General features: G+C 41.5%; 1 protein-coding gene across 5 annotated transcripts in view; it reads right to left on the bottom strand.

The window, feature by feature from the left end:
• Nucleotides 1-14,307: 14,307 nt before the first annotated feature.
• Nucleotides 14,308-17,670, bottom strand: part of LOC126457023 (lactosylceramide 4-alpha-galactosyltransferase-like) — a 468,934-nt gene continuing 465,571 nt past the window's right edge. For all 5 annotated transcript variants that reach the window (XM_050092998.1, XM_050092997.1, XM_050092996.1 and 2 more), the window contains one exon: nt 14,308-16,931. In XM_050092998.1, the coding sequence (XP_049948955.1) occupies nt 16,671-16,931 (261 nt within the window). In that variant the 3' untranslated portion in view covers nt 14,308-16,670. The remainder of the gene's footprint in view (nt 16,932-17,670) is intronic.

Raw genomic sequence — 17,670 nt, 5'->3', positions numbered from 1 at the left:
TTGCTGCCAGAGGTGGCAGTTCTGTGTACTAAATTTTTGCACACTGTATACTTCCAAATCACCTAAAATTTTTATCTTGTATTCTTCCTACTGTACTGTATACAAACAGTAAATATAATTTCCTTATTTGCTATGCTTCCTGGTGTCAAGTTTTAATGGCTAGCTGTGTAATTATATTTTTATCATTCAGTCTTTCCAGTTTTAAAGAATTTTTGTAGACACTATATGCTAACAAGCAATGAGGCAGGGGGACAATATGGAACACAACCCTGGCAATTGATACCTGTTCATACAAGGATGATCTGCAAAAGTTTTCAGAACGAAACAGAAAAATGTACTTACACCCTGAAACTTTTTTTTATTTTTCAGTGTAGTCTCCCTGTAGATTAATGCACTTGGTCCAACAATGTTCCAGTGCCTTGATCCCATCTCAAAACTGAGTTTCCTCCAGGCCTGCAAAATAGTTGTCAACTCTGGCTATCAATTCTTCGTTTGAAGTGAATCTTTGTCCACCAAGAAAAATTTTCAGTTTTGGGAAGAGATGGAAGTCTGACAGAGCCACATCAGGTGAATACGGCAGATGAGGCAACAATTCATACCTCAGTTTGCCTAATTTTGCCATGGTGACGGCACATGTGCAGGCGTGCATTGTCTTGACGGAATAGACTTTCTTCCTTGTGTAACTTGGCCTTTTTTCGCATATCTTTTGTTGCAGCCGGCCGCGGTGGACTCGCGGTTCTAGGCGCTTCAGTCTGGAACCACGCGACTGCTACGGTCGCAGGTTCGAATCCTGCCTCGGGCATGGATGTGTGTGATGTCCTTAGGTTAGTTAGGTTTAAGTAGTTCTAAGTTCTAGGGGACTGATGACCACAAATGTTACGTCCCATAGTGCTCAGAGCCATTTGAACCATTTTTTTTTTTTGTTGCAAATTGTCCAGGAAGTTAGCATGGTATTCTCCAGTAATTGTTTGCTAGTGGGGAGATAATCTACAAACAGAATCCCCTTCGCATCCCAGAACACTGATGCCATGACCTTTCTCGCCTTTCTTTGGTGGTGGAGAATCAGCATGTTTCCACAGCTTTGACTGTTGTTTTGTCTCTGGGGTATAGTATTGCACCCAAGTTTCGTCTGTGGTCACAAATCAGCGCAAAAAATCTTGTTCGTTTCTCCTAAAGTGGCCCAAACATTGTTCCGATATGTCGATTCTCTTGCGTTTTTGATCCAGCACCAAGGGTCGCGGCACCCATTTTGCAGATAATTTTTCCGTTTCAAATTCTTCAGTTAAAATGTGATATACCCTTTCAGATGACATCTGGCAAGTGTGAGCAATTTCACACACTTTCAATTGGTGATCCTCCATGACTGTTTTGTGCACTTTTGGAATGACTTCTGGAGTAGTGACACATCTTGGCCGACCACTGCACAGATCATCATCTAAGCTCTCCTGACCAAATTTAAATTCATTTGTCCACTTGGAACATGAAGGAGCAGAGCCTCCAGTGTATTCTGGAAATCGGCATGAATGTCCTTTGCTTTCATACCTTTCTTTATGAAGTACTTAATCACTGTTCGAATCCTGATTTTTTTTCCATCTTCACAAATCACTACGCATTAACAACAACAGAGCCACATCACCGCCACAGCTCTCTTCCAAGAGCACTGACGCAGCGCGTGTTTAAAGGCAATAGTCCAATGAATATCAGGTGAACAACTCATTGTGCTATTGCTGACCTCTTGTGGTGAGTCTGAGAACTTTTCAAACCACCCTTGTATTTTACTTTCTTCTTCTTTCATAATTCCTTCTTTGAAATAACAGTGATAATGCACATGTGCATGCTTCCAGTGCTGGTAAACTCTTTAAAATGTAGTAAAAAAGGCACAAGTTACTGTTATTGTGCAAAGAAGTTCAGCAACAAGCGTGACATTTCTTACTCACTATAAATTAAAATCATTTTAATTTTTCAAATGAATACTCCATTTACTGTCTATGTAAACTACCCTTATCTGTCCAAAATATCTCGCACACCAAGAACTACCTGAAGGGTCTAATAAGAGTCTGCAATATGATTGTGTTCCACAAAACAGACTGAAGGTAGATACGGCAGCTTTCTTTACTAGTAGAGATTTTCACTTGCACAGTTTGTAGTGTAGGGACGTGTGCATGCGCATTTTTACCAGCTTACTGTCCTTTCCGCTGTACTACACAACAGTATTTTCCAAAAACTCTTCAGAACTTTCGATAGCCACATATGCCAACCCCCTCCCCCGCCCCAAGGGGCTCGCAACTCTTTGGCATGCTTGGCTATAACAGCATTCCAGCCATTGCAGCATCTGTTTCCTTCCGTGCTGCATATCTATTCTCTTGCTCTTCTTTCTCCCCTCCCTTGGCAAACATGTCTGGGATGCTTTTGGAAATGTAAGCTGCATTTTCAGTAGCAGATATCAGAACAGTCTCTCCACTGTTTTTCGTTCCTTCCCCTTCTATTCTCCTTCCTCCACTTCAGCATTGGATGTTCCTCTTTTTCTTCTCCTTCTTCTTCTCCCTGTGTGCTCCTGAAGGCCGGCCCATACCTGTAACAGGTGACTGAGTAACGTGTAACTCCCAGTCTCAGGGCAACAGGTAGGGTTCACACATACCCCCTGGTATAGGCCAGACCCAGGGAGGGATGATTGCCTGAGCTGCTATCTTCCCAAATTGCCGATTGGTCCCTCTGTCAGATGTTCAGAAAGTGTCTGAGGTGTGAACAATCACCTAACGCGGGTACACACCCCTCTGAGGGTGCCCCCAGTCGGAAGGAGCATACCGTCTGAGATTCTGACAATAATGGGAGATTTTCTCGCAATGAGCCAATTATAATCTTCACAGTTAACATCTTCTAAATGAAAATGGAGAGAGGATAACGATTCAAAGACCCTGCCAACTGCACCACGGTTCCTCGTGGTTTCACATCCTGAAGAGTGGTGCTTCCGTCAAAGATCAAATCAGGCAATGAGGTTATCACAGTCCAATGTACATCCCAAACCTGATGCACTCCTACCAGTGTCATCAGTACAACAACACTTGAATGTCCTGTCAACAGCCAGCCAAATGCGTAACCTGCGCTAGGGACGCTCACAAGAGTGATTGTCTGCCTCCTCCTCCCAAGATTGTCCCACATATCTCAATGAGCAGAATGTCCAAGAGATCGAGGTAAAGGATAAAGTGCATTACCCAGTAGCTTGCAAGTTGTTGACTAGTTGGAAACCCTGTGTTCTACCATCCGGCACTTACAGTACTGTTCTTGCTACATCTCGCTCCATGGAGGACATGGCCATAAGACATGCGAACTCACATTCAGCACTGTTGTTATAGAATCACCCAGTGCCATGGTAGCATCCCCCATATCCTCCTCCAGCTATACAACAAGCCACCAAACTTTTGCCTCTTGGGGCGAAGTCACCTGCTACACCGCCAGCAGGCCGGAAAGGACGGAAGGAATACTCCCACGAATACTTCTTACATCCCTCCAGCCAACAAACATCTTAGTCTTCCTCTGCCAACCAGAAAGGCTACAAGAAATCAAACAAAGGCAAAAAATCTTCTCCTTTGCCAACACAGAGAACCTCTTCAACAGCGTCACCATGTGGTACCCTTACCCGGCCGACCACCATGTCATTGGTGCACATCACCAACCGTTTTTCTTCTCTGGATTCTGCAGACTGACAGAAGGAAAATGCCAATGCCTCTGTAAATCTCATGGAGCAGGATCTTCAGCGCCTCTGTGCCCTGTAGCAGTGAGTCTTCAAAGGCTGGCACTCAGCAGCCGCTGACGTGACACCCCTTCATTTTTTCCCTCTTTCCCTTTTTTTGCCACGACTCTTGGAATTCAGCGTTTACTTGTTCTCTGGCTCCCGGAAACAAAATTGCACCCTCATGACCGCTTTGAGCTCTTACATTTCTTCCTGGTCCACTTTGACCTTCCTCCCAAGAACGGCATTCCATATCATGGATGAGTCATGCTGCTTATTCAGGATGACATTCATAGTCAACCCATTTCCCTGACTACCTGGCTTCAAACTGTTGCAGTCCGCATTTTACTTCCTCACTTGACCTTTTCCCTTTGTACTGTTTACAGCCCTTCATCATTCAGTGTCACCAGGGGACACGTCCTCCAGCTTATTGGGCAACTCACTCACACCTTTCTGCTACTTGGTGACTTTAATGCACACCATTCCCTTTGGGTTTCTCCCAGAACTTGTCCAAGAGGTGCCCTCTTGATTGACCTTCTCAATTAACTTAATCTCTTCTGTCTTAACATGGGAGCAACTACATTCCTGTCAGATTCCACACACACTTATTCTCATTTGGACCTCTCCTTCTGTACTGCCCAGTTTGCTCATCGTCTAGAGTGGTCCATTCTCTCTTGCACATACTCGAGTGACCATTTCCTGTGTGCTATCCATTTGCTGACTCCTACCCCACCTATGTGCACACCCAAATGGCACCTTTCTAAGGCCAACTGGAGGCTTTACTCCTCCATGGCGACCTTCAATGAACAACATTTCCCCAGGTGCGATGATCAAGTAGAGAGTCTTACAGACATTATCCTTACCACTGCAGAACTTCCCATTCCTCGCACTTCCTGTTTACTGTGTGGTGTCCCAGTCGCTTGGTGTACTGAGGCATGCCACGATGCAATTTTTACAGTTTCACTCCTTGTTCTATTGTGTGGACCAACCTCCAGTGGCTCTCTGGGACCAAGGCCTGACCATAGCAGATGATGTTATCGTGGATCCTATTGCTATCTCCAATACCTTGGTCTGATTTTTTGTGAAGATTTTGAGCTCCACCCACTATCACCCTGCCTTCCTCCATCGGAAACAAGTGGAGGAGGCTTGGGTGATACCCTTCTCTTCTCAGAATCATGTGTGCTACAATGCTGCCTTTCCTATTAGGGATCTAGATGATGCTCTCACTTCATCCTCATCCTATGCCCCATGGCCAGACGATGTTCACATTCAGATGTTGCAGAACCTTTCTCTTGTGAACAAGCACTTTCTCCATCATATGTACAGTCATATTTGGGCAGAGGGCATGTTCCGAGATGCTGGCATGAAGCCACTGTCATACCCATATCTAGGCCCGATAAGGATAAACACCTTCTTTCTAGTTGTAGCCCCATTTCTCTCACCAGCTGTGTTTGCAAGGTGATGGAATGTATGATTCATGCTCAGCTGGTACAGTGGCTCCAGTCTCCCAATTTACTGACCACAGCACAGCGTGGATTTTGAGCACACCGTTCTGCAGTTGACCATCTTGTCACTTTGTCAACCCATGTCATGAATGGTTTTCTGCAGAAATACCAGACTGTGGCCATGTTGTTTGATTTGGAGAAAGCCTATGACACCTGCTGTTGGGCTGGTATCCACTATACTCTACATGAGGGGGGGGGGGGGGGGGTTTCTGTGGTCGCATGCCCCATTTCCTTCAAGAATTTTTAAAAGATTGAGTTTTCAAGGTACATGTGAGTTCTGCCTTGTTGGACACCTTTATCCAGGAAAACAGTGTGCCTCAGGGTTCCATCCTGAGCGTTGTCCTCTTTGCTATTGCCATTAACCCTATTATGGCCTGACTCCTGCCGGTCATCTCCAGGTCCCTTTTTGTTGATGATTTTATGATCTATTGCAGTTATCCATGGACTTATCTCCTTGAGCAGCATCTTCAGCAATGTCTTGATCATCTTTACTCCTGGAGTGTTGACAATGGATGTCACCTTTCCACGGACAAAACCGTTTGTATGAATTTCTGGTGCCACAATTGGTTTCTTCCACTGTCTTTACATCTTGGGCATGTTACGATAGGAAACTTTCTTGGTCTTCCCTCGTGTCTTACCTGGCTGCCTGCTGTATGGGGTCCCTCAATGCCCTACATGTCCTCAGCGGTACTTCCTGGGGAGTGGATCCACCCACCCTCCTCCACTTGTACCCGTCCCTTGTCCATTCAAAAATAGACTAAGGGAGTTTCGTTTATGCATCTACGCCTCTGTCCCTCTTATGCCGCCCCAATACTGTCCACCATTGTGGCATCTGCTTGGCCACTGCTGCCTTTTACACTAGCCTGACTGGGAGTCTGTATGCAGAAGCCACCGAACTACCACTGTCATACCGCTGTGACTTTCTCCTCAGTAGTTACGCATGTCATTTGTCTTCCATGGCTGCCCACCCATCCTATGCCTCCTCCTTCGAAGGCTCCTTTGATCACCAGTATGAGATGCATCACTCTTCTCTGTTACCTCCTAGAGTTCACTTTTGGCTCTTGCTCCAGCAGCTTCATGCTGCCTGCCACTTTCCTGATGGGTGTGAACCCTTCACCACATTGGCTTCGTGCAGCAGTCTGCATTCACATTGGCCTTCATTTGCTTACTAAGAAAACTCTCAAGCCTTGCTCTATTGCCATAAGTTCCAGAACCTTCGCATGGAACTTCACTTTTGTGTATACTGATGGCACTTGAACTGACTGTGGTGTCGAGTATGACTTCGTCATTGGCGCTGACGACTTTCGGTATCGGCTTCTGGAACACTGCTCATTATTTAAGCAGAGCTCTTCCCCCTGTATCAGGCCAGAAAGTACATCTGGAAGCACAGGCTTTTAAATTGCGTCATCTGCTACGACTCTCTCGATGCCCTTCAGAGCCCCTGTGTGCTGTACGCCATCCACCCCTTAGTGCAATGGGGTCCAGGAAAGCTGTCACTTGCTTATTCTTGATGGGGCCACTGTAATGTTTATGTGGGTTCCTGGGCAAGTCAGTCTGACAGGAAACGAGGCTACTGACGCTGCTGCCAAGGGTGCAGTCCTCATATCTTGGCCCGCTATTTCTTCCAGTCTCACCAATGACCTCTGTGTTGCTGTCTGTCAGCAGATGGTGTCACTTTGGCATCACCACTGGTCCTCCTTTCATGGGAACAAGCTCCAGGGAATCAAGCCTCTCCCAGTAGCTTGGACAACATCCTCTTGGCCCTCTCACCATGAGATTATTTTAGCTAGGTTGCATACAAGTCATTGTCTTTTTAGCCATCGCCATTTGATAAGTGGTGCTCTCCCGCCACTTTGTGCTCACTGCCCTCAATCTCTGATGGTTCGTCATTTCCTGGCGGAATGCCCTTTTTTAACCACTTACATTCTCATTTATGATTGCTGTGTGATTAGCAGCTGTTTTAACGAATGACATGTGGGCTGTCAACCACATTTTACTTTTTACCCATCATAGCAGTATGGCGGAGGACATTTAATCTTTAATCTCTCTGGCATATTTTATGGATCTTTCTCCAAGTCCCTGTTTTTAGCTGTCTTTCCTTCCATCAACATGTAGTCATTTTTAATTTTTTTTTTCTTCCTGTTCTATGGTTCTGATATGAGTGCCTATGTTCTTCAATTGTCCCAAAGAAAACAATGTCATCCAGATTGAAAAGATACATAGGCCATTTAAGATATCAAAGCAGGTTGTCCATATTTTCAAAGGTGTCTCGAGTGTTATGAAGTCTAAATGACATAACTTTGAACTCATAAAGCCTGTCAGAGCTACGAAGGGAATCTTTTCTGGGTCAGTCTAGTCACTCTTGATTTGCCAGAACCCTGCCTCTGTGTCCAATGTTGAGAAGTACTTTGCTTTTTGCAAGTGGTCTATGGTGTCATCAATAGGCAGCAATCCTTCCTTTGTGATTTTGTTCAGTCACTCGCAGTCAGCGCGGAAATGTCATGTGCCATCCTTCTTCACAAGGACCACAGGAGGTGACCAAGGACTCTCAGAAGATTCAGTGACATCATCTCCATTTCCAGATGTGCTATTTGGCTGGCAATGCCCTGTAAAGGTGCTGGCTGGCTGGCAGATAATTCTTAGTGTCAATCCAATGTTTTACCATTGAATGCTTTTTTTCTGTCTTTCTTCCACTCTGGATATGAAAGCATTCATTCGAAAATTGTCACAGAATGGTCAACACTCATTGATACTGTTCATCAGTCAGGTGAGACCTTGTTAACAGTTTGGTATTAGCTTCCTCCAACACTTTCTTTATCCATAGTGGTAATGGAGCACTATTTTTCATTGATGGCACAGAGATACCCATCCTGCATTGATTAGGCTGTTTCAGCACATATACCTCCAGGGATGAGTTGCCAATACTTGTGACAGTTTGTAATCCAAAGTTCTCTTTGATAACCTGCAATGCTTGTGATCGGTGATGGTACGTAGATGCCTTTTGTTAGCTCAAGTAGCTTTTTTGCAGTTGACCAAATATTCACATTTCAACAATGAAGCATTTCACCATTATTTAGGCATTATATTGGCTGATATTTGGTAGCAATAGGTACATGGTATACCACACATTAAATCTCCTAGCAGGTCATTTACCTGCTGGAGATTTTATGCACAGTATCCCATACCCATCACTGCCAATATCAGCCAATCTGAAGATGCTCAAATAATGATGAAATGCTTCATTGGGAAATAATAAAATTTTTTAGCACTGCCAAGACTGCTTGTTTCTTCATATAATGACTGGAACTCATCTTGTTGATGACAGCAGGATAACAATGTCTTCATTGGTAAACAACCACCTGGAGCAACCTTTATTTGTGTTTCTTGGAATAGCTTTTGTTTATCCAGAGCTCTGTTGCACTGTTTCCTTTACTGTGTGACATATGAAGAGGTGTGGTCTGGCAGTCTTACGTAATTGCTGTATGGCCCATGTTCACAAATCAGTGCTACTTCTTTTGTCTGACTCTGTTCTGTTGCTTTTCACTGATGTGCTGGCACCACCTGATGAATTTCTCAGTTTTTGTGACATGCTTTACCAGAAGAGCTTGGTACATGTCTGCTATGATACTCTTCATCAAGTACAAGATTTTGCTGGCTTATGTCATATGTGGATTTATGATGTGGCATTGGACCAAAACATTCTTTACATAAGACTGTCATTTCCCCATGATGGGTCCTGCTTTTAGATTACTGTTATGCTAAGTGGGTTGACTGCAGATCGCCACAAAATATTTTCTTCAGTTGGATGTGGGATTTTTCCGATTTGATGAGCTTCTCTGTGGTATTCTGTAACCACTGCTGGACTTTGCCATCCAAGTAAAAGTACACATTTACCAAACACAGTATGTCATACCACTTGTTGTATTTGGCAACTCAGTCAAATGCTGATGTGCAGCTGACTTCTTGCTGTTTTGGAATTCATTGATATCCTGAATGTACAGACCTCAGGGACAATTCACTGCTCATATTCCAGTTCCTATCTGAATAGGCAACAGCTTTTATGTTGCCTAATTGGAGCTTGGAATTCATTGATTTCCTGAATGTACAGACCTCGCGGACAATTCACTGCTCATATTCCAGTTCCTATCTGAATAGGCAACAGCTTTTATGTTGCATAATTGGAGCCATGGTGATGTAGATATTTTGAAGTATTCAGTGCCTCCATAAAACTGTCATGTCGTAATCACAATGAGGTCCAAATCTCAGAGAAGGATTGTTAATGAAGTACAACACTTAGCACTATAGCACATTTACTACAAATGCCAATGTACAAATGGAAAACAACTCAACTCTTGCATGGCATATGTTGCTATTTATTCAAACAGAGAATATTCCAGAATACAGAAACATTACAAACATAGGATATTTCAAGAACCTTCCAGAAATGACAAATATTAAATAAAAAACAATTGCTGACAGTTGGGACGAGGATGGGATTAGTGTTTAATGTCCCGTCAACAATGGTGTCATTAGAGATGGAGCATGAGCACAGATTAGGGAATGATGGGGAAGGAAATGAGCCATGCCCTTTCAAAGGAACCATCCTGACCTTTGCCTGAAGTAATTTAGGGAGAGCATGGAAAACCTCACAAGACACTCACAGTCAGACTTGCAGTTAGATGTGTACTGGGACGCTGCATAGTGCTCAGCTCAGTGATTGACATGTTAATCTTTATTAAGGAGATGTTGCAGTAAGGGCAGCCCATCCAGCAGCATACGTGAGAGGACAGTACCAGCTCTGGTCCTCTCTGCTGCCGCTGTCAATCAGCAATGCAGGATTAGCAGACATCGCGGCAGACTCGCTCGCCGCCAATGCTGACCACAGCAGTGAGCCATCGTCAAGATTGTGCGAGGCCTAGGCCCTGTGCATCCGCCGTCACAACCGGGTGAGCCGACGACGCTGGAGGACTGCAGCCCGTTCCGCCCGTCCACGGCGGATGAGCAACCAGGAGGAGCATGGAAGAAGACGGGGTGGGATAAAGTACACTGCACTATGAGAACACCTCTTGTGCCGACAGCACCGGGACTCCAACCCAGAGCCTCCTACGCGCAGCGGCCTACTGTCCGTCGCCGAGCCGGCCGGCCAGCCGGGCGCCGCCAGCCACGTGCGGCCGAAGTAAGGGCATTCCACTGCTACGTCACAGCACACAGCGCTGTGCTAGCAAGACTGGTGCGGCCTGGAGCTGGTGTTATTGCTCCGAGTCAGCGAGGACTCGGGGAAGGTCATTGATATCACCAAGCTCAGCTAGCCTGTGTTACAAGGACCACATTGTACTCGGCAGGAATAAAGGTGCCATGAATTAATAATGTTTCTTTGGCGCTTCTGACATGTCCACAGTCATTTCCTAGCATCCTGTCAACTGGAGAGGTCACTGCTCGGCTTCCAGTCCACAATGGGCGACCGGGACCACCAGGGCGCCTACAACAGTCTTGAACCGTCTTCCTCCCGAATGTGACTCCTTTGTGCTAACCACTGCGCCACCTCACTTGGTTGACAGTTGCGTTTGAACTGGCAATCCGCAGTGCGCCAGCCAGTATTGCTAGCCACTACACATCATCACATGCAGCACAGTTCGCAGCAACATCTCAGTCACTCCAACGTGGCAGCGATCCATGTTGCCACCATTGCATTATTCAAAACAAAAATGCAGTGTCATCCCAAGTCACACAGAGAATGTACTAACATCTAGTGTATCTGTCAGATCAACCACTATTCAGCACTCCCCATCACTTTCAAATTATCCTGAAGGAAACTTTTATCCAAAATTCAGTGTATGGAAAGAAAAATTGAAATTGCTCATAGATTGTCAGTTATGTTCACATGCAGATCATGGTTATCAGTCCAGGCACAGCACCATATGTTCCAAAAAGCCAGGGGTTAGTCCTTGGCCAAGCAGTCATTTGTATACCTACTGGGGGAACTGGCGTAATGTAGCTATCCTTCAGTATAGAGACAAAATTTAAACATTATGTAGTACCCAGGCAAATTGTGCAAATTGGTTGGTTCTTTTTCATTAGGTGTGATGTAGGGTGGCCCTAGATGGCTTATAAAAGCACCATTTGTTCATGGGGGTTCATGAGAAAACTGAACAATTATTTTTTGGGTACCAAAAGTATCAGTTTTGGAGATGGCCACTTCTGTAACTTCTACTCATGGCACATTGTCGAAATTTTTACCATATATTCTTAAGATGATGTTCTTGGGAAACTGGAGATTTTTTGCTATGACTAACCATCACTGAGATTCAATATTACCAATCGTATCGACATAATATCCTTTCTGAGGCATGGATGTAGTTTTAACTGTTGTAGTGAACACTTTCTAAGTGTTTTGAGGACACTAAGCTGTGTTTTCAGTAACCATTTTTTCACCAACAAAATTTTGATGTGCTGTCTCCACAGTCCCATTATGGACATTTCACACCTATATACTGTCCTGGACTGGAAGTGCCATCTGATGGTATAAGCACCTTACAAAAAAGAAATGCTTTGTACACACAAATCAAACACCAAATTTTTTGTTGCACTGTAGCTGTAGGTTAAAAGTAGTTGTGCATTTTTATGAAAAAGGGAATTTGCATTGGATGAGAGGCTATTTTGTTTTAACATTACATTATGTTGCTTATATGCGTCAACCTATAAAAATATGTTGAAGTACATACATAAACTGTCAAAACTTTACTGACCTACAGAATTCATTTTATATAAGCAGTACACCAGCTGAAAAAAACTCATGTCAGCACAAAAAGCCATATATGTTCCTCACTGAAAAACTGGCAGAAAAGTAGGAATCAGCTGCCTCAATCCTCATTCAGCCTTCCCCACCAAAATATTTGGCATCTGAACATTTGGGTGCTTTTTTGTGTTGAAAGAGAGTAGCAGAGAAACAGTGACGGTAGGAGAGAGACATTGCCAGTGTGTGAGAGAGAAAGAGGGAACAGTGGCAGTAAAATAGAAAGACAGATGAGTGGGTATAGTAGCAGTGGGAGCAAAAGAGAGATGGGTGGAGATGTACAAAAGCTTGGAGGAAGGGAGGGGGGGGGATGTCTGGACACATCCCACCCCCAAAACAAACACACACACACACACACACACACACACACACACACACACAGACACAGACTTACTCATGCTGGCAAACTTTAAGATGAAAAAGTTTGCCAACTTTACCCCATACCCACATGTTAAAGTTTTTCATTGTAGGGGTGAAAACCGTGAAGAAACCATCCCCAAGAACATGTGTGGAGAGGACAGACAGCAGACTGTAAGTGATAAAGAGAGAGACAGTGGCAATGGGAAACAAAGAATGGGACAAAGACAATGGCAGTGGGGCACAGTGAAAGTAGGAAAGAAGGAGAGTGGTAAAGAAGAGTGAGAGAAAGAGATAAAGACGCTGACAGTGGGAGATCAACAGTATAAGGAAAAAGATTGCTACTTGCCATGAAGATGACGTGTTGAGTTGCAGGCAGGCACAACAAAAAGACATTTACACATTTGCCTTCTATCAAATCCTTTGTCAGAAAAAGAAACACAGAAACATTCATCCACACGAGTAGGCACACCTCACGTACACATGACTGCGATCGCCGGCAGCTCGGACCGGGATGTTGCATCTCGGTCCAAGCTGCCAGAGATAGCAGTCATGTGTAAATGAGGCCTGCCTGCTTGTGCGAATGAATGTTTGTATGTTACCTTCTCTGACAAATGCTTTGGCCGAAAACTAATGTGTGTTTTCATTGTGCCTGCACGCAGTTTAACGTGTCATCCTTAAGGTGAGTAGCAATCTCCGTTTCCTGTATATATTTAACACTGGGAAAGACACAGGATAAAGTGCCAACAGTAGGAAGAAACAGTGGGAGAGAGACATAGATAGACAGTGGTAGTGAGGGGGAGATGCTGAGTTTGAAGGCTTCACTTTGGAGAGAGACTGGTAAAAGGATTTTGAATGTTCTGTGTTAAAAAAAACTGCAAATATGTTAGCATACCAAAATTTTTTGTAAGGAACGTGGAATGAGGGTTGAGGCAACTGGGTCCCACTTTTCTGTCAGAGTCTTTTAAAGAGTAGCATATTTGCCTTTTTTATGCTCAGAAGGAGCATTTTTCAGTTGGTGATAGGCCGATCTCTGTAGGCTTTCATTGAGGAAATCTACATGCTCCAGAAATCTTATAATGTTCACACTTTGTAATGTTCACACTTTATAATGTTTCTGAGAGTGGAAATAAACGTGTTATATGATTCCACAACAGACTGATGTCAGAAATTCATCCCTATAATTATGTACATCTGCTCAACAACTCTTCTTGAAAATGAGAACTCAATTTTTATTCAAGTTTTAATTAACATTAGTTAAATAACTTATGCAAAACTAGTTATCTGAGTCAAGGTATTTTGACCTCATGCTTTGACACAGATATCTCAGTTGTTTCAAAAGACTTTATTAAGAAATGCATGAGAAAGAAATTCAGCAGTGCTTACAGTGTCACTGTGAATGAAATGTAGTTCTGTTTCACTAAATGTTATGCATTATTCCTAAAAATTAAACCAAGAGTCCAAACTTCAGTCACATGATGGCAGCTGATAGAGTGGAAATAAGAAACATGAATGGTATAAAACTAGATTCATTATTTCAAACATTTATGTTGTAGCGATAAGGGCTGTTAAATCACTACACAAAACTTTAGGTTATCATGATCAAAGTGTTTGCAATTGATATTAGATTGGTAAAAAGAACAGAGAAGTCAATAGGATTTATCACAACCCTCATATTTAATGGTTCCAAGTACAGTAGTAGTCCAAGACACTTAAACAACAAGTTGCTTTAGGTCTCCAAGACATGCGAGGGGCTGTAACAGAAATTTCTTGATTACTGTTGGTTATACAGTTCATTTCATTTCATACAATTTGAAAATGCGTTACTTTTGATCAGAGAGCTACTTCTGTCCGGGAAAAAGAAAATGGGAGGGAAGGAGATTCAAAAATTTGAAATTTTTAGGTTTTTTTTATTTCTTTATTTATTTATTTTAGGAATTTGCAAGTATGGCAGACAAATAAATCGTCCTTTTCTGTAGGTTTTCACAAAATATGAGCCCTAAATACTGGTATCAGTGCACCAAAATCTACAAAATATAAATTCTGTAAGGCAGCATTACTTGATATGAATGCCGTAACATTTTGTTTTAAATTGGCAACATTTTCTAGGATTCATACAAAATAGTCATACATGGCATTATTTTAGTATAGTTTTTTCCCCTTGAAAGCAGACAAAATATATAACACTTTCATTCTAAGAAGAGACTACAAATTGGCCTTCAGAATCACATACACAGTGCTTTCTCCAGTTGACTACATTTCTTAACATGATCATTAATTAACAACAATGAAAAATAAAAAGTTTTATTATCCTAACATTGCAGAATAACTCTCTGATGAAATTAGATCAGTTCCTGTTTACAATCCCAGTTCAGTATCATTGCTAAGGTACTGTGATGTTTTCATTAGTAAATGGTATTTAAGCGTACAAAAAACCTTGTCTTCCTGTCAGATGTTCTATGAGACATATATTATATCGCGGATTGACAGAAGAAGTAACTGATGCAAGTCATTAAAAATGAAATTTTATGCCTAGTCCTACAAACAGGAATATCTGGGGCTGAAAGGTACTGGACCTGTATCAGTGGAGATTTGAGGCATTAATTGTTAAACTGTAACATGATTGTGTCATGTAAAACATACACCTTATCCTCATCTTCTGATACAGCTCCTGTCCAGTTTCAGAAATAGTTATGTACATGAATGGTTGTCTAGTGGATGACAGTTCTTGGTGAAAAGGTGCACATCATCAGCTTTAAAATTAGTTAACCAAAGCTTTACTCCACACTGAATCAGGAAAATTGAGCACATATAGTAACAATGAAAGGGCCTACATAATAGGAAAGTTGCTGATAACACCAGCACCACACTTTCTTTTAGCAAATTTTAATATCAAATTACTTCATAATTGTATTTTTTTTTAGAAGGGAGATAAGCACTAAGGTTTAAATTCTGTTAACACAGTTAATGTCTCCAGGAAATTTAAGAATTATTATACCAGTAAAAATCATTTGCATACACAGCACTTCATTCTATATGTATACAACAAAAGCTAGTTGTAATTCCTTATTGAATTAATAACATCTTCACATTTAAAATGACAAACAGCCGACCACTTTATCTCATCAATAAGCAAATCATAACAATGTGTAGTTAATCCACCTTATCAGACAATAATATAAGCACTGAAATTACCACAGAAAGTGGCATCAAATCAAATACCTTGCACAAGGATAGGAGATACATTTATGTATTTTTTTTTATTGAATGATGTACTTTTGTTACAATTAGTGGCTATCTAGATGAAAACATGAGCCTTTTGAAATGTCTCAAGTTTCATAGGGAAAAAACTAACTTCATAGGGAATCAATAAATCCCTCCTATTGCAGAAAAAAAGAAAGTTAAAGTAATAATGTAAGCTTGTACTGTTTATGTGAAGCATCACATTTATAGTGTACAGTGCATACTGTCTGGCTTTTTTGTTCTTTTTTCCACTAAGTGATCATGATTATAAATATAAAGCTGCAATTTAAGGTAAGTCATAGGACTGTTAAACGGGTACAACCTTATTAAATGTAAAACAATATGCTGTTGGTGTTTTTCTTTTTCTAAAAGACTGTTGCATGTGCTTATATTAATTTAAATACAATATTAAACAAATTTCCAATGTGTTACAGCAAGTTAGTGAAAAAATTCACTTGTTTAAAAAAATGTTGGTGGACTCTTCGAGAGAATAGTTCTAGCCCTAACAATAATTGTGACTCTCATATCTATTGTTGAGATGCTGTATGATATTTTAGAGGCTCTGCCCATTTATCTTGATTTCTCAGAAATACCAATCTTGACTTTTAGTGGATCGAAAAGCTGAAGAATCACAATTAACAAATTTTTCACAAGTGTTGCTACAATGATAACATCCTCTGCAACTGCTAAAAGTTTATGAAAATTAATCACAGTTTCATGGTTTCTAATGTGGTTTTAATCATAGTGGACACTAAAATTTAAAATGAAATGACTGACTGAATCATCATATAAAAGCAAAGCCCTTATAAGGGTAAATTCGGTACTGGTATGGGAAAATAGTAACTTTTCATAGTTACTTATAACTATCTTAGGAAATAATAAATATATTGAGCTTTGGCCAGACTCTCATTGAAAATCCTTAAAAAATAAATTAAATAAATAACTAAAACCTGCAGTTAATAAAGTACAAGTGTTTCTCAATGCTGTTCACATTCTTTGATTAAAAGTCCAGTTTTTTTGTCACTTATCACAGAAAACATTTTCAAAAGCCGTCAAGTGCACTTTCATAGGCATCAGGACAGTTCACACGTGCAATCTTGGCATAAGCAGAGTGAGGGAGTGTTTTGCGGCTGATTCTGCTTAGCTTGTTCCATACATGAACAGCATACGCTGTTTCCAGCTTGGCAAGTGTTGTGTTTGCATCCTCCTCTGAGAAGTACATCTGCCATGAGTTATAATGAACTGGGAAAAATAGTGCTGCTGGCAGCACACGAAAGCCACCACAATCTGCCATAGCTGCTGTCTGAGGGAAAAAAAGAATAATTGTAAAACAAAACCTCATTTTATTAAATCTCCCACCAAACTGTTACCTCTAAATTTTAAATAAATTGTGTAATATTGGTTCTCGTGTTCTGAATGAGAGTCACTTCTTTCCTTCAAAATGGATGTGTTGTTGTTGGTTCTGCTCTTCAAATATCAAAAAATGCTTCTTTTATTATTTCTATTTTTATCTTTTTTCATAATGTATTTTTCATATTATTCTCCAAAGTCTCTGTTTACCTCTCTTGACAGTCTGACAGATTTTCTATATATTCTCAGTGTACTTTCCAATAATTGTAATAACTGCTCTCTGTTAATATCTTTAATGTCAGTATTTAATGAATGTAAACAAGAAAGTCTGTACGCAAGCAGTTTGAGTGATATTTAAGGGAGAACAACCAAAATTTAATTTAATACTTTGTACAAGTTACCTTTCATGTTCTACAGTGTACTGAGTCATCAGTGAGATTATGTGCATGCAGCCAAAAGTAGTTAGCACGCTATTTCACTGTAGCACACTACATCTGATGATATGCCTGAAAGCACTTACCTATTCCAAATGCCAGTTATTAACATTTAGCACAGATTCTCTATCCACTGGGAATCAAATATTTAGGAAATATTTTATTTTATTTTGTCCTTCTTACTACAGTTTTAACACACATACAGTTGTTCAGTGGTGACCTGTATGTTCAGTGCACAAATGCCAACCATAACAATTT

This window comes from Schistocerca serialis, chromosome 2 (assembly GCF_023864345.2).
Source record: "Schistocerca serialis cubense isolate TAMUIC-IGC-003099 chromosome 2, iqSchSeri2.2, whole genome shotgun sequence".
NCBI lineage: Eukaryota > Metazoa > Arthropoda > Insecta > Orthoptera > Acrididae > Schistocerca > Schistocerca serialis.
The sequence above is the reverse complement of the archived record's forward strand: the minus strand, read 5'-3'. Positions and strand labels throughout refer to the sequence as shown.